Source organism: Macaca nemestrina, chromosome 12, assembly GCF_043159975.1.
Source record: "Macaca nemestrina isolate mMacNem1 chromosome 12, mMacNem.hap1, whole genome shotgun sequence".
NCBI classification, from domain to species: Eukaryota; Metazoa; Chordata; class Mammalia; order Primates; family Cercopithecidae; genus Macaca; species Macaca nemestrina.
The window spans coordinates 69625882-69647228 of NC_092136.1; the positions used below are offsets into that span (position 1 = coordinate 69625882).

General features: G+C 37.1%; 2 protein-coding genes across 3 annotated transcripts in view; one reads left to right on the top strand and one right to left on the bottom strand.

Annotated features, from left to right (window-relative positions):
* Positions 1–763: 763 nt before the first annotated feature.
* The window catches only part of LOC105468643 (matrix metallopeptidase 26), a 363923-nt gene continuing 343339 nt past the window's right edge, over positions 764–21347 (bottom strand). Inside the window, exons 3-8 of one of the 2 annotated variants that reach the window (XM_071073956.1) lie at positions 4887–4927; positions 3326–3546; positions 2443–2591; positions 1697–1822; positions 1067–1228; positions 764–978 (exon numbers count right to left, since the gene is read on the bottom strand). In XM_071073956.1, coding sequence (XP_070930057.1) covers positions 950–978; positions 1067–1228; positions 1697–1822; positions 2443–2591; positions 3326–3435 — 576 coding nt within the window. In that variant the 5' untranslated portion in view covers positions 3436–3546; positions 4887–4927 and the 3' untranslated portion in view covers positions 764–949. Of the gene's footprint in view, positions 979–1066; positions 1229–1696; positions 1823–2442; positions 2592–3325; positions 3547–4886; positions 5130–21347 lie in introns of both variants that reach the window. The other variant, XM_011718839.2, reaches the window with a different exon arrangement.
* On the top strand, positions 18612–19565 carry LOC105468644 (olfactory receptor 51A4-like). The gene has a single exon (XM_011718840.3). It carries the CDS (start codon positions 18624–18626, stop codon positions 19563–19565), a length of 942 nt encoding a protein of 313 aa, XP_011717142.2. The 5' UTR covers positions 18612–18623.

Consider the following 21347-nt stretch of genomic DNA (forward strand, 5'->3'; position numbering starts at 1 on the left):
TTAATTATGGGTTTTCTAGTTAACCCTTGCAGACAATTCAGTTTTTCTCTTTGTCAGTTTTAAAATTAGTTGTGGAGAGATGTAATTAAAGACTACATTATCCAACATTTATAGGACCATTTAGATCTTCTATTTATTCTTTTACCAATTTTTGTAAATTTTATTTATCTAGGAATATGTAGTTTGAATATACATTTTGATATTTATTGGTTAAAAGTTATTCACTAAGTATCTTTATAATTTTTCATTGTCTGCAGTAGTCGCACGGTATCTGCTTTTCTTGTTACTCGTGTTGTTTTGATATGCATTTTCTCTTTTATACTACTAGTGTCACAGTAGATTGACAGTTTCATTGGACTTTCAAACAGTCAACTTCAGAGGTTAGGTTCTCCAGAAGCAAATACAAAGGGAGAGTTTGAGATGAAAAGGACTTGTTAGGAATTAGGTGTTGATTCAGCTGCCCTGAACTTAACTTTGGTTAAGTGATTTAACCAAAGTTTCATAGCTAATAACTAGATAAGCCACTAAACCAATTGGTCTCAATAACTGGCATATTAAATACAGCATAGAAAATAACATTCCTTAAACTCTACTTGTGTAGCAAAAGGCAAAGGTCTATTCCTAACCTTATGCTTTCTTTTCTTGCAGTCCCATGGCCATCTCTGCCAGAGTTCTCCACTGTTGTGTACACTTCTTTCTTGCTCTGATCACAGTGGTTGAACATAGCAAATGCTGAGACGTATCAAATTGTGAGGACAAAATGTTATTCTTTAAAACAATCTTTATTGTGACTCAGTAGTGTTTTGAGTGTTGGTTCAGCTAACCTGACTGGGTTGCATTCTTTAGGGCTTCATCCTAGCAGTTGCCAAGGCTGCTGTAGTGCTTTGAGTTTTTGGTCCTCAAATAAATTCCCTGAAAGGACAGGTTGAATAAGTCCTCTGTGCCAGCATTAAGGCATGTCAGATGAACATTTTTCTCCTATGGAAACAGAAAGAAAAAAAAAAAGTAAATTTCAGGTGGAATTTTCCTGCCCAAATCTCCCTTCTCTTCCTTGAACAGCACAGACCATACAAATGCTGGATCCTTTGGATATCATCGGCACTGAGCTGGAAGGTTCCAGGGTCGTGATACCAGTAAGTGGGGTACATTATGGAGCTCTGATTCCCAGAGTGCTGCAGGCCCAAAGAATGCCCAATCTCATGAGTTGCAACCAGGAACAGATTATATCCTGAAAAATTGTAGAAAAAAATATAAAATTAACTATGCATAGGGAATGCAGAAAGTGTGTGAAAAAGAACAAAGAAAAAGGAGAGAACAGAACAGGAGGAAAGGGCTAATGTTAGAGGGTAAAGGAAAAGGTAGGCAAGGAGGGAAAGAAGGTAAGTAGAAAACAGAAGGGCAAGATATTTGGACAGATAAACTTGAAGCAAAAAAGACACATGGAAAGAATTGAGGGACTGATAAATAGAAGCAAAGAGATAAGGAGAAAAAAAACCCACAATCTGACAATGTGTTTATTATGGGATCTTCTGTGTTCAGAAATGATCCCACAACTCCTCACTTATGAAGAAAAACTGATTCCTCAGCCAAATCTTCCACCTCACCCTGACCACTCTGGATCCCTAAATGGAGACCATCAACACTGAAACCCAGGTTCCCAGAGAGTTCTAGCACTCCCACCAAACAAGGCATTTACCAGTGTTTGAAGTTGACCAATGTTCATTCTTGTCAAAATGGACAACTCCAGGATTTCCAGAATTTGGTAAAAAGGCATGACCTAAGATACCACCTGGCCCATCAAAGGGCCAGCCATCTTCATGGGCTGTGGACGACAGAAGCTATGGTCAGATGAGGGTGGAGGGAGAAACAAGGGCCAGAATAGTCTTAAGTAACCCTCAGAGACTTAGGATACTGTGCAACAGTCTACCACTGGGGATGTGAAAGGGCTAAGGCATTATCTATGCAGAGAAATAAGGTGGGGCCAAAAATCTTCCTGCTCTGTTATCTAGGGTAAAAAGAAAGATAGATGGCAGACACTGAGTAAAGCTTATAAGTTAGACAATAATAATAATGATAACCTCTTTTCAAAATGGTAGGGGAAAAGGGAAAGAGAATTTAAACTCTGAAAGTTTTTATAAGTAGGTTGGATCAACTTTGAATAGCATTTCAATAGATTTGGGAGCTATACATTATCATTTTTGGAAGGAAAATGTGCAATACCCCACCATATTCACACTGCAGCCAACACCACTTCTTTTTTTATTGCTTCATTTTACTAAAAGTGTCTTCCCTGTGTTACAGGATTTGCTTTGCATTAGGATTTTTTCAGACTTTTTTTCTCAGAAACTTTAATAGAGGAGCTGGGTTTTTGTTTAAGGATGGAAACCCTTTGTCCTTTACACAGGGCATATACATATCCTTCTTCCCATGTCAATTTCTTACCCCACTGCCAGAAAGAAATCTTGATGTCTGCATCTTCATTCTGCACTTGCTGGAATATCAAAGGGGTCACATTGCTCCAGATGGAAACTGCATTATATATACTGTCTTTCACTGTGGATGGCTTCATATCATGTGGGTAATTGATAATCCTGAGGAAAGTAATCTCTAAATGAAAAAGTTCAGAGGTATGGGAATTATCCTAGCTCTAAACATGAATAATTCTACTTTAGGGAGAATCATTTAATAGTTTTAGGATTCATTTTGGTCATTTATAAAGTTGAGCTAATTTCAGACTAACTAAATCAGAAACTTAAGAAATTAAACATGCAAATATAGATTTCTAAGAATTTTAACAATATCCCACATTATTCTTAGGTCAGCTAAAGTCTAAGAACAACAGCCCTATCTGGTGGTTGCAGAAAAATAAGTAAATAAAACAATGTGAACTAAATTAAATTAAATTAAATTAAATATACAGTATTCTACATAGATTAAAATGTATAGCATTCTACATAATTTAGTACTGTTTGCTTTAGATATCTCAAATATATTTAGAATCCCCCAAAAAAAGAGTAACCTAGGCAGAAATTAAGTTTTCAAAATTGTGCCTTAGAACCATCCACACACTCATACATTAAAATTAAAAAGAAAAGATTTAACAAAGGGAAAGGATACTGGTTATGCTCTCTACTTTCTAAAGAGATGGTTAGAGGAAGTTAGAAAAGGATCTGGTAGTATTGTCTTCTCTGAGGGAGATTTTGGGCTTTGAGTGGGCTGCCAATGAAAGCAGAAGACAATAGAGGTGCCTCCAGGAGAGACCTGGTAGAAAGCCCTTTAAGGTCATCACCCTACACATTATCCTCTAGACCTTAATAACAAGCACCTGTAAGTTAGAGTGTACTTATTCCACTTGCATCTTCCTGGTGAGATGGAGGTGTTGGACCCATCGGGCACCCCACAGCGGGGCTGGTGCAGCACGGCATGCATTTGCATATCAAGTCGGCGTGTCCCATTCCGATGGAATTGTTGCAGGAGCTGTATTTGTGTCTCCTGGGTAAGGAGTGGCAACTCCTTCTTGGTCAGGAAAAATTGATGGAAATAGTCCTGAATCAGATCAAGAAGGATGAGTATTAAGAGTCAATAGGGAAGACCTATATATTAATTACCCTGGGCATATCCTTCTTTGAGGGTCTCAGATGGATGGTACTTAGTCTGGCCTTCCTAAGTCTCCTGTTCTCAGTGAGATGATGGCAGCCATCCCTGATTCTTTATGCCACAGTGAAATGACATTAAGGACAGGCGACAGAATAAAAATAACCTGGATAAGCTGTAACATTTTTTTAAAAAGAAAAAGCTTCCAAGTTGTAGGATGGAGAAACCCAAGTGTAAAGCACATGAAGGTATTACCTGGGAATTGCCCAGGGAAGATGGCCTCTGGTCTTTCTGACTGATGGAGGTTTTCTTAATCAGGACAGAATCAATCACTCCAGGACACAAAATTTGGCTGGTTCTGCATTCCCCATTTCATTCGCATTTACTTCCATTTCGTTTAGCGACTTTTAAAGAGCCCATTGTTTACCTATTCCTTGTCTCCACTGATTTTTCTGCCAGTCTGGTGTATTAAATGTAAACTTCTAAAAACAGAAAAAGCACATTGTATTGTAATTAGGCTTTCTCTGTCTATATTTGAACCCTAGCTGCACTCAAAATACTTCAAGGGCAATGCTCCTATCTGGTACAGCTTGATCTATTCCACAGTTCTTATGGGTACTTGATGTAAACCTATTGACTGTTTTTTTTTTTTCTAAATTATATGACTGCATTTTTATGTCTTTGTTTTATTATCAGCTGAGCTGGGCACTAAGAAGCAAATGACTTATTGTATTGTTCTGAGCTAAACATTAGCAGGAAATTTGACTAGGTTCCTATACAATTACAAAATACATGACTGCAATCAGTTATAACATTTTTTAGGTATTTTGGATGCTTAAAAGGTTTGGAACAAATTCATAACTTTTTTAGAAATTGAAAGTGTCTGGTAGACCCACTGAGAGATTACTCAGTCAATGTGAAGGTCACATTAATTCATTTGAATTATTTCCCCTGATCTCTCACTACTTAGCAGGCTCAGAGACCTATAAACTGGAGTGTTCACTATGCCATTTAGAAGACTAAGAGAGTGAGAGATGAGCAATGGGGCTGAATTAGGCACAGAAGGCACAGTGACTAGGGCCGAAAAACACTTTTAGGGGCTACAAAAAATTATTATTTTTTCTTAAAATTAGAAGAGTAAAATGAACACACAGATTGAATAAAATGTTTTCATATATAATATTAATGTATGTATTTATCATTATACCATGCAGTCACACATACACACACACACGAAATAAGAGCCCACAATGGTCACCACGTAATAATGTGGTCCTAAGTCATTCACCTACCTTAACAAAGTCCCATCCTTTATGGACTGTAGCAGGGGGCACTGGAAGGGCGAAACACCAGGGCAAGAAGATAGTAACTCTTAAGATGACGAGCTGCATGCCAAACACTCATTTGTCCCACTGCTTGAATTCAGGTTCCTAACTTGGGCCACCGGACCTTTATAGCTGTGCCAGCAACATCCAATGACTCACTGTGCCAGTTTGGCCTTTCTTTGAATTTGTAAGTGGCCTCATCATCCATACCTGCTGAGGGCAGAGTGACCAGCATGCAAGGGTGACAAAAGCAGCCATGGGATTTATTTTTATGCTCAATTCACACCTGATGGTCCTCAGCATCCCGGGCCACAGGTTTGGTTAAGGAAATACAGGTCAGTCTCAGAATATAGGGGGCATCATTTTTTAAAATGGAGGAAAAAAAAAAAACAAACAAACAAGAAACAGGAGGTGTGCCTAAACTCATTACAGCTTTAGCTATAGAATAATTACTTGACCAGTCAGAGACATTCAATCTTGCTCCAGAAGCTAAAAAGAGAAAAAAGAATAAAATCAAGGGAAATAAATAATGTCCCCTGTAATAAAGATCCAGATCAGAGTATGAAAATCTCCAAGACCTATATAAAAGAGATCTAGAAAAACACAGAAAGAGGTAGTTAATAGCTGTATGTTGAAGAAAACAAAGCACTGGGCCCGGCGCGGTGGCTCAAGCCTGTAATCCCAGCACTTTGGGAGGCCGAGACGGGCGGATCACGAGGTCAGGAGATCAAGACCATCCTGGCTAACACAGTGAAACCCCGTCTCTACTAAAAAAATACAAAAAACTAGCCGGGCGAGGTGACGGGCGCCTGTAGTCCCAGGTACTCGGGAGGCTGAGGCAGGAGAATGGCGTGAACCCGGGAGGCGGAGCTTGCAGTGAGCTGAGATCCGGCCACTGTACTCCAGCCCGGGCGACAGAGCGAGACTCCGTCTCAAAAAAAAAAAAAAAAAAACAAAGCACTGATAAGTTGACACACACACACATCTATAGATGTACATGTATACATATATGTACAGATACATATACATATATATCTCATAGCAAACCATTTCAGCTCATTGCCTTAGAAATCACACAACTTGGCTGGGTTCAGTGGCTCGCACCTGTAATCCCAGAACTTTGGGAGGCCGAGGCGGGTGGATCACCTGGGGTTAGGAGTTTGAGACCAGCCTGACCAATGTGGTGAAACTCCGTCTCTACTAAAAATACAAAAAATTAGCCAGGCATGGTGGCATGTGCCTATAATCCCAGCTACTTGGGAGGCTTAGGCAGGAGAATTGCTTGAACTCGGAAGTGGAGGTTGCAGCGAGCCAAGATTGTACCATTGTACTCCAGCCTGGGCAACAAAAGCAAAACTCCGAAAAAGAAAGAAAGAAAAAAGGAAAGAAAGAAAGAGAGAAAGAGAGGAAGGAAGGAAGGAAGGAAGGAAGGAAGGAAGGAAGGAAGGAAGGAAGGAAGGAAGGGAGGGAGGGCGGGCGGGCGGGAGGGAGGGAGGGAGGGAGGGAGGAAGAAAGGAAGGAAGGGAGGGAGGAAGGAAGGGAGGGAGGGAGGGAGGGAGGGAGGGAGGAAGAAAGGAAGGAAGGGAGGAAGGAAGGAAGGGAGGGAGGAAGAAAGGAAGGAAGGGAGGAAGGAAGGAAGGAAGGAAGGAAGGAAGGAAGGAAGGAAGGAAGGAAGGAAGGAAAAGAGAGAGAAAGGAGGGAAGGAAAGAAGGAAAGAAGGAGAGAGAGAGAAGGAAAGAAGAAAGGAAGGAGAGAGAGAGAGGGAGAGAAAGAAAGAAAGAAAGAAAGAAAGAAAGAAAGAAAGAAAGAAAGAAAGAAAGAAAGAGAAAGAAAGAAAGAAAGAAAGAAAGAAAGAAGGAAAGAAAGAAAGAGAAAGAAAGAGAGAAAGAGAAAGAAAGAAAGAAAGAAAGAAAGAAAGAAAGAAAGAAAGAAAGAAAGAAAGAAAGAAAGAAAGAAAGAAAGAAAGAAAGAAAGAAAGTCACACAACTCTGGAAATTGATCTTAACTCTGCTACTTAAAAGCTGTTCAACTAGGCCAGGTGCAGTGGCTCACACCTGTAATCCCAGCACTTTGGGAGGCTGAGGCGGGTGAATGATCTGAGGTCAGGAGTTCAAGACCAGCCCAACCAACATAGTAAAACCCGTCTCTACCCCAGCATGGTGGCAGATGCCTGTAATCCCAGCCACTTGGGAGGCTGAGGCAGGAGAATCACTTTAACCTCAGAAGGTTGAGGTTGCAGTGAGCCGAGATCGCACCACTGCACTGCAGCCTGGGCAACAGAGTGAGACTGTGTCTCAAAAAAAAAAAAAAAAAAATCAACTGGGCATGGTGGTGCTCACTTGTCTGAGCTACTCAGGAGGCTGAGGTGGGAGGATCATTTGAGCCTGGGAGGTCGAGGCTGCAGTGATCCATGATCATGCCATTGCATTCTAGCCTTGACAACAGAGTGAAATCCTATCTCCAAGAAAAAAAAAAAAAAAAAAAAGAATTAAAATGGAAGATAATGAAAGAATTTGTTAAAAATATACAATTATTGAGAGCTTACTACAAGACAATTCTGTGTTTTAAACCTTTGGTATAGATTAAAATACACTATAAAAATTTTATAGGTTAAAAAAATGAGATTCAAAGAGTTGAAAGAACATGCCAAAGTCACACTATTAATGAATAAAGAAAATTCGCTTCAAATCTGTTAACAAAATATTTCATCAACAGGAGTAAACAACATGATATATATGTGGAGGCAGGTCAACAGGTAGATGAGAGATAGATAGACAGATAGACGGCTACTACTCAACAGCAGCAGGCAACAAACTACTGACACATGCAACAAAATAGACATTAAAAACATGTTGAATTAAAGACGTGGGAAACCAAATGGTAATCCTATTTGAGGCTCAAGAACAAGGAAAGCTAATTTGTAGAAAGCAATGAGTATAGTGGTTGCCTCGGTCATGGAGGGGATTGTTTGTAAAGGAGCACAATAGAAATTTATCCAGGAACGAAATGTCTATTTCTTGACTGATATCTGGGTAATACAAATATATTCACTTTTTGAAACTCACTAAGCTGTACACTTAAGATTCATACATCATACCATTAAACCTCTACAAAAATAAATACAATTTCAATGAATAAAGAAAATAAAGATTAATAAGGTACTAAAAGCGGCACCCATTTCACCATGAGTAATATAGAACTGTAATATAAATGGTAATGTATGTGGTCAAATGAGCATATAAATAATCATTTTGTTGATGTTATTGAAATGTGAGTGCTGTATCCCAGTTAATGTGCTAAAGGAAGAAAGTTATATGCTAAATCACAGGTAACTAATGGAATGTCAACCAGAAGAATTAATAAAATAAGACATATGTGATATACTTTGAAAAGATAATATGGTTAATCTGAAAAAGGCAAGATGGATTTAAGATTGCCTATGGAAACAATGATGTTTGTTGTTAGACAAATATGGTATAGAGACAGTTATTCCTGATAAGCTCTATCGACTTCGTAAAATATGAGTTTGTTCACTAAAGTCTCACGGTGATATAGGCCTTGTCATATTCTCATTTCAAAGATTAATAAACTACGGTTTAGGGAATATAAAACTCTTTCCGTGGAAATGATACAAATATTAATATTTACATCTATATCTGACTAACTTTTAAGTCAGATTATGTATTAAATGAGGCATGCTGCTTATCTTTACTGGCAGATCTCCATCAGTAACATCATCAACATATCTTTGATGTTTCTATAGCCTGAATACATTAAAAAACCTAAGCTCATGGGGTCACAGTGAAAGAAACAAGGTGAAAATTACTAAAACTTATTCAAAATCTATAGCAGTTTTGAAAGAAGAGAAAATAAAATAAAATAAAAATCCTCTAGGTCTCTCACATTTTCTCCAATGTTCTGAACATAGACTTCTCTAGGATGGTTAAAAATCAGGTTAAATCTCCCTATCCCATTGAAGGAAGGTGACCAGAGAACCCCCATAGAGCATGGTTCCTCAGTCACTCTGACGTGTTCTTGAAATTCTGTTGCAGAAATGTTAATAAATGAAACCTTCCTGAAATTTCAAAATATTCTGTTGTACACAATAACTATATACAATTTTTATTTGTCAATTGACAAATTTACTAACAAATTGAAAAAAAAATGAAATATAAAGAAGCCCTCATATTTTACAGCCCATAAATGACACTGTAGGTTCATTAATGACAGCAACTTCACGTTGCATTAATATCTGTAGTACAGACTTTAGAACTTGGAAGGAACCCATTATTCATTAAATGAATAAAAGTGTTGAGTAAAAAACAATCTCATAGCTGGTAGGGAAATCAGAAGTGAGTGAATACTTAACAAACTAGCGATACATAGGTGCATATAATTCAGATCGCTCAACACAGGACGAGTGATCATTATAACAACTTATTGAGCATATACACTGTGTCAAGAATGCACTTTCTTCATCAACCCAACTATCTGTGAAGTAGGTGTTTTATGGTATTCATCTTGTAGTTAAGGAAATGAGGTTTTGAGGTCATTTAATTTTCATTGGGGTCACAATGCTCAAAGTTATATACAGAAGTTATAAACAAAGAGTATTTTATTCTGAAGGCAGAATCTTTGATCACTGGCCTGGATTGCCACTTTTGATGAGACTGCCCCGTCTCTCATCTTGAAACACACCTCTCTAATGCTGCTCCTGGAACTCCCAGTATGTCCCATGCGATCTGATAGGGCCGGCACAGATGAGCAGCCACCTGTAAGCCTGACCCAGCACTCAAATACATGAGTGCTGAGTGCTAGGAGCCGGCTTGACTAAGAAAGCAAATGAATGACTTATTAATGATTCAGCTGCAGATAAGGTAAACAATGTATTGAAAGTACAACAGTGTTTCTCAAAATGTAATACGCATGGAATCGCCTGTGGATATTAATAAGAATGCAGATTCTAATTCAGCAGGTCTTGGATAAGCCTAATGTTCTAAATTTCTAACAAGATCCTAAGTGATGCCAATGCTGCTGATCCAAAATCATACTTTTTAAATAGTTATGAGGCAGAACATATTGGCAATATAAGGAACAAAAGACCTGTGAATTTAACCAGAAAGTTTTAATAATGGATACCAGATTTTAGATATATTTTTAAATCAGAACTATGGAAACAGGCCCCTATCTCTCCTCTCACCCCCATCTATGCTTTCATCTTTCTCATCATGCCTGTAGTATTTGATCTCCTGGGTGTAAACATCTGGCCTCTGCCTAAGACCTCTCCCAGAAGATTTTGAATGGTTTCCCATCTCCTTTTGGATGAAAGGAGAAAAAGTAATTTTGAAGATATTAGAATGCATGGCCACCTTTTCTGTCACTCAGGTAAAGAGTAGGTGCAGGGAGAATCTGTGTGGCATTGGAAAATTGATGTCTCTGTATATGTATTTATATATGTACATATACATACATATATATGTAAAGTTAACTTTCAAACATCCTCAGGCATGTCAGTCAGGAGGTATTTCAGAAGAAAGAATTGTTGTTATAGGAGATGACAACTTCATGCACCCTGAAGACCTTGCAGTGGGGCAAGATATGGAGGTGTAAGACAACGATATTGATGATCCCGAGCCTGTACAGGCCTAGACAATGTAGTGTTTATGTATTCGTTTCTAACAAAAAGTTCAAAAAAAATTTTAAAAAAAACAATTTAAAAATATAAAAAGATTATAGAATAAGGTTATAAAGAAAAAAGTTTTTACAGTTATACAATGTTGTTGTGTTTAAGCTAAGTGCTATTACAAAAGATTCAAAAATTTAAAAAATTAAAGTTTGTAAATAAAAACGTTATAAGAAGATAAGGTTAATTTATTATTAAATAAGAAAGTTTTAAGCTAAATTTAGGGTAGCCTAAGTGTACAGTAGTGTACATTCACTCACCAATCACACCCTGACTCACCCAGAGCAACCTCGAGGCCCACACCCTCCTTTGATAGAAAGTGCCCTACCAAAGTGTAGGATTTTTAATCTTTTATGTTGTATGTTTACCATACATTATTTATGTTTGGATATACAATTATTTACTATTGTGTTACAATTGTCTATAGTATTTAGTACAATAGCTTGCTGCATGGTTTTGTAACCCAGGAACAATAGGCTATAGCATCTACTTTAGTTATGCCATCTCGATTTGTGTAAATACACTCTACGATGTTCTCATGACAATGCCTTTCTCAGAATGAGTATCTCTATCATTAAGTGTTGTATGACATACATACAGGTATGCACACAAACACACCTATATATTTTATTAAAATTATACATGCTTATATTTTTAAAAATCAAACAGTGCAAAGATTTGAGAAAAGAAACAACAGTTCCTTGACTCTCCTTTGCCATCTTCAGTACACTCCCTGAAGGAAACAATTTTGAGTTGTTTAAATTTCTTCTTTTATAAGTTTTTCCAGTAATAACATTCAACTACTTAACTAATGTGTTTATATTGTTATTTACTGATTTGCAGTCTTGGATAATATCTATTGTCATAATAAATAAGAATTCACCTTAACTGAAAACCCCTTAAGTCCTGTCCTTCTTAATATGTTTGTTATTATTTTATTTTCTTCATTGTGTATGCTAAGCTTCTAAACAATATTATGGTCATTGTACTTCTCATTAAAACAGATACAAATAATATTTCTTCACTCTTCACTTAGGAGAATGAGGATATTAATGTCCACAAATACTTCTTTTAATGAACTATCTTTTTACTTAAAAATTGTTTATATTATTTTGTCACCACAAAGTAATCTTTCATATTTTTCTTCAAAAGTTGAAAATCAACAAATAATATGTATAATTCTATGACTATGGGATTATAAATTGCATATTTATAAAATGCAGAATTATTGCATATCCATTTTATTTGCACAACTTTCACTATTTCATCAAGTTTTTCATTAGTTTACTTTTCCTTTTGCATTATTTTGTGTTAGTAAACTTAAATTTTAATTTTTAAATATATTTTATGTTTTCTTTTCTTTTCCATCCCTATATTTTGTTCTTTACTTGCAGAAATTTTGTCAAGTGTTTAATATATACATTGAATAAAAGACCTTCATGTGATGCTACCCCAAAAGAAAAAATACATGGGTCATGGAAGATGTGGTGTTTTCTGCCCTCACAACTATGGACTCTGTCATGTTAAATTCATTGGTTTCGAAAGGAGGTACACTTTTTCCATAAATAAACTACAGTTATCATCTGGAAACTTTGGTGTCTTTATACTCAGAAACCAAATGGCCAGAAGAAGATTAATCATATTTTCAAGGGTAACTGACCCTGATCCTCAGAAAAAAGAAAAACTGTCATAAAACATGCAAAAAAGTCAGGTCATGGAGCTGGAATAATCCTCTCTGGGGATTATCCTAATGGGCAATACTCAGTCCAGAGCTTTCGCCTAGATTGGCCAGATTTTTCAGTCCTATATTGTACTTTTACTTTTCTTTCTGTCAAATCCTGCCTTTTCCCCTTCCCTTTCACAAATATTGAATTCTTAATACATTAAGTCTGTATTATGACAGAGTGTATGAGAATTAACATAACATAGGGGCAAAACTGTAAATGTGAATTGCTCTCTGTTCCATATAAACACGAATTATTTCTGATTTTTTAAATTATTGTTTTCTGCATGGGATAGAATAAAAATATTTATCAAATGAATGCCTGTCATGTACCTAAGGCTAATGAATCTAAGAAGTCATATCTGTCCAGTGGTTGTAACTACTACTTGGTTGAACTTCCAGCAGTCTACAGTCACTTTCCAAGGTGTAACTGTAGTCTGCAGAGACCACACTGGTGAGTTAAAAGGAGATAAGTTAGGGAATGTGACACAAAATTTCATCAATGACCTTGGGGTATGGTATTTGTTTTGGAATTAACTTATTAGCCCCAGACATTTGCAGACAATTTCATAGACCTCTGTTTCGTCTCTCTCACTGTAATAGCTCTTACTCATTAAACTAAGGATTGAGCCACTACCAAATACATCAGTCCCAATTATACATTAGAGATATCAGTGTCAATTCAGATCCTGCATCCAACAGTCCTAAAAATGACATGATGTTCATTTTTCACCAGTATAGTTACTCAAGCAAGTGACAGTCAATCCCTTTGCATGACCAGGGAAATCAGTATAATGTGTATAATGGTGATAAAATAACTAAGCTGGGGACTTATTCAATCGTTGGTTTGCAGTCTGAAGGAATTCAGATCTGGAATCTTGGCAAGGGCTTGCAAATTCTCCATGAGGCAACTGCTCTCAGCTTCATGGTTATTCATCTTTGATTTCTTGTGAGGATGCAAGCCAAGTATTATTGTTGTTGCTGCCCATTATTTTGCTCCTATGGATGCCCCTTTCTACATGCTTCTGAGAGCAATGTCCGCAAAATGTTTGTTTCATGTCTTAAGGTTTTAGCTGGATATTAAATTCCATATTTTGTGACAGTACTCACAAGTCATATACTTTTTGCTATATAATTTCATTTTCTAACTTCTTGGACTAAGCAAGCTCAATGTGTCATGCTTACTTTGTCATATCTTGCTGGTAGATTCTATCGTATTTTCATAACTTCTTTAGGGTATAGTCCTTTTCTGCTCTCATCAGACACAACACCTCACCATCTGTTTATGCTGCAAATTATTCCTAATTTATGACCTGGTGGTGGGAAATAGGTGAAGGTAGAACCCTAACAATGTAATCCTTTTGTTCTTTCTCAAACTGCTTCTAGTCTGACAGAGTAATGAAATTACACTGATCTGAAGTGTCAGCTCAGTGATGATATGTGAGATGATGTGGCCATATCTTCCAGGACACAGTATATAACCTAAATCAATATCCATAGTGTTCTTTTTTTAATATGAAGAAAACATTTTTATTATGAAGAAAAAAATAGTGTTGTCATTACCAAACATTGCTTCCATTTACCCACTCTGAGAACCTGTGTTTTAGTCCTGCTGTTCTGGGCTCCGTTGGTTTAGAGATTCTGATTCCATAGGTAAAAATATTATACCAAAAGACATATAATTCTGTTAAACTATTAGAGATGGCACCATGTCATTCTAAGACACCAGTAAGCAAAGAAAATAATTACTTTAATAATCAGAATGAGTTAGAAGTGCTGACACTCAATGTGGCCAAGTAAGAATATGCTTACTGTTAGGTGATCCCTGGGCATCCTTTGATATTTCTTGCCCTGTTTTGATGGTAAATAGATGTATTTTTCCATTTTTGCTCTACTATAAAGAGATACCTGGGACTGAGTAATTTATAAAGGAAAGAGGTTTAATTAAATTGACTCACAGTTCTGCATGGCTTGGGAGGCCTCAGGGAACTTACAATAAGGTCAGAAGGCAACAGAGAAGCAAAGGCACATCCTACATGGTGGCAGGCAAGAGTAAGTGAAGAAAGTGATGGGGGAAGAGCTCCTTATAAAACCATGAGATCAGATCTCATGAGAACTCACTATCATACAAACAGCATGGGGGAAACCATCCCTATGATCCAATCACCTCCCAACAGGTCTTTCCCTGGACACTTGGACACCTGGACACTTCGACACCTGGACACTTCAATTTAAAATGAGATTTGGGTGGGGACACAAAGCCTACCGTATCAATGGACAAATGCAAAAGCCACAGCTTAAGACGTTTATGGTGGCCAAGGATTAAGTTCTAGCTAAAGGTACAGAAATCTAAGCTGGATACTAGAGAAGAGGGATAGTATATTACAGTTGGAGCCTCAGGACAGCTGCAGTGTAGGGGACTTTGAATCATCCCACTAACAGTTCACCTGTCGCTTCTGAATGGACAAAAAGTCCTATACTAATTCTGAAAAAGCTGCTTCCGGAATTTATTTCTGAAGTTTTTAGGTGAAAGTGAGCAATGGTTGAACTGCAGTTGATGCTCAGTGAATCACCTGGATGTTCTTATTCTGCCAGACCTGAAGCACTCATTCCTCTAATGAGAGTGTTAGAGCTAACAGGTCTCATTTGAGTCCTTCTTGAGAATTTCTTTCTTCTAAATGGAGCCACTTTATCCAAAGTCATGACTCCTCCCATTTAAAGACCACATCCAATGGCCCATCAATAGACTGTTAAAAAGGCTCAGGCCTTTCCTCCAATTCAGGACAATTTCGAAGTGGGATCATTTTAGCCTTAGAGATCTCTTCAAGATTAAATGCAGCTTTTCTAACAATTGAATGGAACTTAATTTCTCTTTCCACTAGTTCTATTTCTCTTTTTTCCCTGAGAGCTGTTTAACATAGAAACACTCCCAATAAACTTCTGCACACAAATGTTTAGCTCAATGTTTATTTCAAAGGGATTTCAACCTGCAACAACATCATTATCAAAGACAAATATGAGTAACACAAGAGCAAGAAATCTTTACTTTATGTAACAGTAAAAATACATTTATTTAATATAGGAAGTACTCAGACTAATAGATAAAAATTTTTAAAAATGAACAAAGGGTATACATAGACTGGCCTCTAAAAATAAATTCAGGTGCTCTTAAACATGAGAAGAATTAAAACTTCCATTTAATAAGATAAAAATTGCATGTATAAGCAAGTAGCAAAAGCGACTGGGAAAACTCAATTATAATGGCACAGACATAATGACCTAGGAAAATAAATTGTGAACACTTCTCCAGAAGAACCTATAACTGCAGATGAAAGAGCAATCAATTCTGTTGAATAAAGCAGAATAGGTCACATAGGATACTAATCTTCACTGGCTAATTTATATGCAGTATAGCAATTCAGCTGATTCTGTTTGAGTCTACTCTTATTTAAGGACTCACCTGCGTAAAAAAAGACCTGTGGGCTTTTTAATCCCTCTGGGACTTGCTTCTTGAGTTGTCATCCTCAGAGGCCTTTGTTCCACGAAAAAGGCACCAGGGTAGAAGGGCTGGAGTAAGACCATCAAGATCAATACATGTGCCTAATAGCTGGGATTGGAGTGGCTTTATCCTGGGCTCAGCTCCTTCTTACCTTGAAGTATAGACCAAGCATGATCTTGGTAAGTACCTGAAAACTCTGATGTTCCAATTGCAAGTCTCATTAATCAAGAGCATTAAGATGGGTATTTTATCCTTAATAAGCTGCTATGATTTTACCATTTAATACTTGCTTCCATGACAACATATACTCAAGATTTGACACAATCTGCATAACACCATCCTGACATTATTATACAAAGATCATTATACTATTAATATAAAGAAGATGATAACCTTATTTAACAACTTTCATGTAAATACTAAACTTTATTTTAACTTCATTTTAAAAAGACATTCTGTATCTGTTACTTCAACTTTTTTGCACTTTTATAAACAAGACAATTTAGTTGAGTAGGCATTTCTGAGCTGAAGACAGAATACTGGACAATCCTATCTGTGCAATGTTCTATTTTCCTCTAGATTCTCTAAAAGCAACATCTTTTAAAGCAAAATAAAATAATTTTCTTCAAGAAGGGCGCAGCATTTTCTAAAGAAAGATTTTTATACCCACTTTTCCTCACTGATTGCGAAGTAATTTTTATCCTATTAAGAGGGCTGGTATGAGCTCAAAGTTATTAGCTGGGTTGAACATGGAGGGATTTAAAGCTCAGATTTTAAAAAGTGTACACTGATTAAACGATGCAGAGCTGTTAAAGCAGTTACTATATGTCAAAAACAATACCAACACCTTGGCAACCCAAAGTTTTGGGAGGATGTTCCCTAGAGAACATTTGGGAGGAAATCAAAAGAGGAACGGTGTCTCCATATATGCACAGGACGGAACAGCATGGAGGGGAGATGAAGTCAGTGACAGAGAAGTTTGAGGCAGTGAAGCCGGAACTGGCTATATTTCATATAAAAGCCATACAGAAGGATCTCAAGCAGCAAAAGGTGCACATTTTTCTCAAACGATTCACTTACCTAAACAATTTTAACATTAAATACACTTTGAACCTCTGTCTTGGAGGGAAAGAACTTCCTATAACTCTATTCAACCATATGGAATAAATAAGCAAATAACAATCTTAAAAGCCCTTTACAATAAATCTTCAGTTTTCCATTGAAGACTTAATCTCACTCTTTTCAGATTAATATCAGAAGCAAGACTTGGGAGTTGGAGGACACTAGGCCTAACAGATACAAAGAGCCCTCAGTTGGTAGTTGGGCCACTTGACACAACTGGGTTAGTGTTTAAGACAGACAGCCATCATACTGTTATTAGCCAAAGTAATAAAAATTTATACATTGCCCTCCTCTGATTTTGTATAAGGATCTTCTAAACTCTAGGCAAATATTATCTTAACACTTGCCTTATTTTTTCTTGTGTTTTGTTTGCTTTTTTGCATGTAATTTCTTATTCAATCCAGAACTTCCTAGGTATTTTTAAAAAATGTTATTTTATTTTAAGTTCTGGGGTACATGGGCAGGACATGCAGGTTTGTTACATAGGTAAACATGTGCCACGGTGGTTTGCTGCACCCATCAACCCATCACCTAGGTATTAAGCCCAGCATGCATTTGCTATTTTTCCTAATACTCTTCCTCCCCCCACCTCAACCCCTGACAGGCCCCAGTGTGTGTGGTTCCTCTCTCTGTGTCCATGTGTTCTTGTTCTGTTCATTCAGCTCTGACTTATAAGTGAGAACATGAGGTGTTTGGTTTTCTGTTCCTGCATTAGTTTGCTGACGATAATAGCTTCCAGTTCCATCCATGTCCCTGCAAAGGAAATGATCTCATTCCGTTTATGGCTGTATAATATTCCATGATGTACATGTACCACATACAAATCCTTCCTAGGATTTCTTTACAAAGGTGTATACGGAGTTAAGAAGACGATGCAAAGGCACTCAGAAATCTATGGTAGTGAAGAAAGAGACGAAAAGAGAAAGAACAGCGTGGGATGATAGATTTTGACAACAAAATTTTATATTGTTTCTCTACACAATCAGTAATCAGTAACAAAAATAGAAAATAATAGAGGATGAATGATTCTGCAAAGAATAGCAATAAAATCGTAATGATCTAAAAATAAATTTTGCAAAATCCTCTATAAAAAACGACAACATATTTTTGAGAGATATAAAAGAAGATTTGAGGAAAGGAAAAGAAAATCCATGTTTACACTGAAGCCACTATATACATGTATGTTTCTTTTTCTGAATTTTATGTAAATGCTTTGAACTTTTAAAAAAAATTATAAATTTTTAACAAAATTTTAAACAACTTTTTTTACAGCTGAATTTTTATGACAGAAATTTTAAACAAATTCGTAAACAGTACAAATATTGCAACATTTATATTAAAAAGCAAAAGTCTCAAGTCTTTGAGTTGGATAATATTTGCCTGTATAATTATCTCAGTTGATCAGTAGTCCTCGTATAGGACTTGTATCTATTATAATCTGTATCTATTTTAAGATTAGATTTTGATATCAATTTGCATCATTTTTCTCTCAGTTTTTTCTTTTTAGTTGAGTCTACCTATCTATTTCTCCCTTTAGGTTTGTGTCTAAAAATTGTCTATATACCTGGTGTCATAAGACCTCAATGAGTTCAATAGGATAGAGCATTTGAGCCAATCTACTTATACCTCTACAGAAAACTTCTTATGAGCTTCTCATCTTTGCTCTTAAATACTGGGATGTCCATTCTCAATACCTCTGAAATGGAAATCTCTGTTTTCTACTTGGTTGGGATCCCAGATATGGAACATGCCAACATTTGGATCTCTCTCCCCATATGTCTCATGTACACTGTTGCTATCCTGGGGAATTGTACCATTCTATTTTTCATAAAAACAGAGCCTTCTTTGCATGAGCCCATGTACTATTTTCTCTCCATGTTGGCTCTCTCTGACCTGGGACTATCCCTCTCCTCTCTCCCTACCATGTTAAGGATTTTCCTGTTCAATGCTCCAGGAATTTCCCCCGATGCCTGTATTGCTCAAGAGTTTCTCATCCATAGATTCTCAGCTATGGAGTCATCTATACTTCTTATAACGTCCTTTGATCGCTTTATTGCCATCTGCAACCCCCTGAGATACACTTCCATCCTCACCAGTGCCAGAGTCATTCAAATTGGGCTTGCTTTTTCTCTCAAAAATGTTTTGTTGATCCTCCCATTTCCTTTCACTCTAAAACATCTAAAATACTGTAAGAAGAACCTCCTGTCCCAATCCTACTGCCTCCATCAAGATGTCATGAAACTGGCCTGCTCTGACAACAAGGTCAACATCATCTATGGCTTATTTGTGGCTCTCACAGGCATCATAGACTTGACATTTATTTTCATGTCCTACATGTCGATACTGAAAGCAGTGTTGAGCACAGCATCACAAAAGGAAAGGCTCAAGGTCCTCAATACATGTGTTTCCCACATCTGTGCTGTGCTCATCTTCTATGCGCCCATTATCTCCCTAGCTGTCATCTACCGATTTGCCAAACATAGTTTCCCAATCACTAGGATCCTCATAGTTGATGTTTTTCTGCTTGTGCCTTCACTGATGAACCCCATTGTATACTGTGTGAAGAGCCAGCAGATAAGAAATCTCGTCTTAAAAAAACTGTGCCAGAAGCAAAGCTGAAGGGGATGCTTAACCACATGATGCTTAACTCAATGTCGAGAAAACAAGCAGAATAGATCAATAAGAAAACATACTATGTTAATCATGTTACAACATAGTTTCTCAATCTGTTTATTAGGATTAAAGAATCAAACTTGAAAACCTGTTGGTTCAGTATTTAGGCTTGGGGCTCTGATGTAAACAAAATGTATTCCCAGGTTTCACTCTTACGCAGCTTCCCTTACCACTCCTATGAACACAATGCATTCTTGTCATTTTCATAATGATTAAAAGACTATTCTATATGTTAATTTGAAAATTAATGGTATACACTTGCATAACAACTGGACAGTGATCAGAGGTGACCAAAGACTACCTCTTTATTTAAAGTACTTATTTTCAACACATACTTTTGACATTTTTGAGATATGTGCTTGTTCTCAGGAACTGAAATTGAGATAGGCAATAACTAACACTTTTGCACATGAAACTATTCAAACAAACTAACATGCATACAAGAAAAATTTATAAAAATAAAATAAACATTGGCTTTATTTACTCATTCTATTTACTGTAATATTTCCTTCCTGAGCATCAAATGTCATCTTCTAAGGTGACAGATTCCTGTCTTTGACATTTCAATGGGAATTCTACATAATGACAAAGACTCACTCCTCTACTTCTCAACTTGGCCTTGATTTTCATATTCATCTCCATATTGTTCAATTTTAGCAAGAGTCATCCTAGGTCAGTTTAACCAAAGCCCCTTCCCTTCCATATCTGATTACTCTAGATGTTTAATTGATTTCCTCATATTCTACCATTCCCCACTTGATGTATGACAATTCTGGCTTGCTGTTAGCAAGAATCCTGTTAGGTCAACTATATGCTTTGGACATTTGTCCCCTGCAAATCTCATGTTAAAATTTAATCCCCAGTGTTGGAGATGGGCCCTAGTGTGGAGTTGTTTGTGTCACATGGGTGAATCCCTCATGAAGGGCATGGTACCATTCTTGCAGGACTGAGTGAGTTCTCACTCTACGTTCCTGTGAGATCTGGCTGTTAACAAAAGAGCTTGGCTACTTCTTCCTCTTTCGTTTTATCTTGCTTCCTTCCTCTTGCCATGTGATACCTTCTCCCTTTCTCCTTCTACCAATGAGTAGAGACTTTCTGAGGATCCCGCCAGAACCAGATATTGGTATCATGCTTCTTGTACAGTCTGCAGAACTGTGAGCCAAATAAACCCATTTTGCTATAAAGTACACAGACTGAGATATTTTCCTTTACAGCAACACAAAACACTAGGAATGTCAGGTGAGCCAGAGTCTTCCCTACTCTTGATGTTTCCTTTTAATAATTTTCCACTTAGTAACCTATGCCCCAACCTTACTCCTTATCCATAAATTCTTGCTTTTCACTGTTTATTTAGAGTTGAGCCCAATCTCTCTCCCCTACAACAAACCTCTGTACATATCATGTTACTCTCTGTTAATAAAGTTTTTCTTACTGTTCTTTAAGCATCAAAAGTAACTGAGGTGCCATGATTCAGGATCACATTAATCATTGGACCCCCAGACTTTTCACTCAGGACCGTATGTACACACTTTTGACAGCCCATTGAACAATCGTAAGGACAGATTTGATTCTTAAGGTTTTGTGTGTACTCAAGAAGCTGTGCTACAATCCCAGGTAAGCAGGAACTGAGTTAGAGGCCCAGGTTCAGGCTTCTCTGTTTGACAGGTAACTGGTAGGCTGGAAGTCTTTCTTCCTGGCTCTGTCTTGAGTAGGGATTATTCCTCAACT

Excerpts from the sequence above, each read along its gene's own strand:
- LOC105468644 (XM_011718840.3), top strand. The coding sequence starts at position 18,624 with ATGTCCATTCTCAATACCTCTGAAATGGAAATCTCTGTTTTCTACTTG.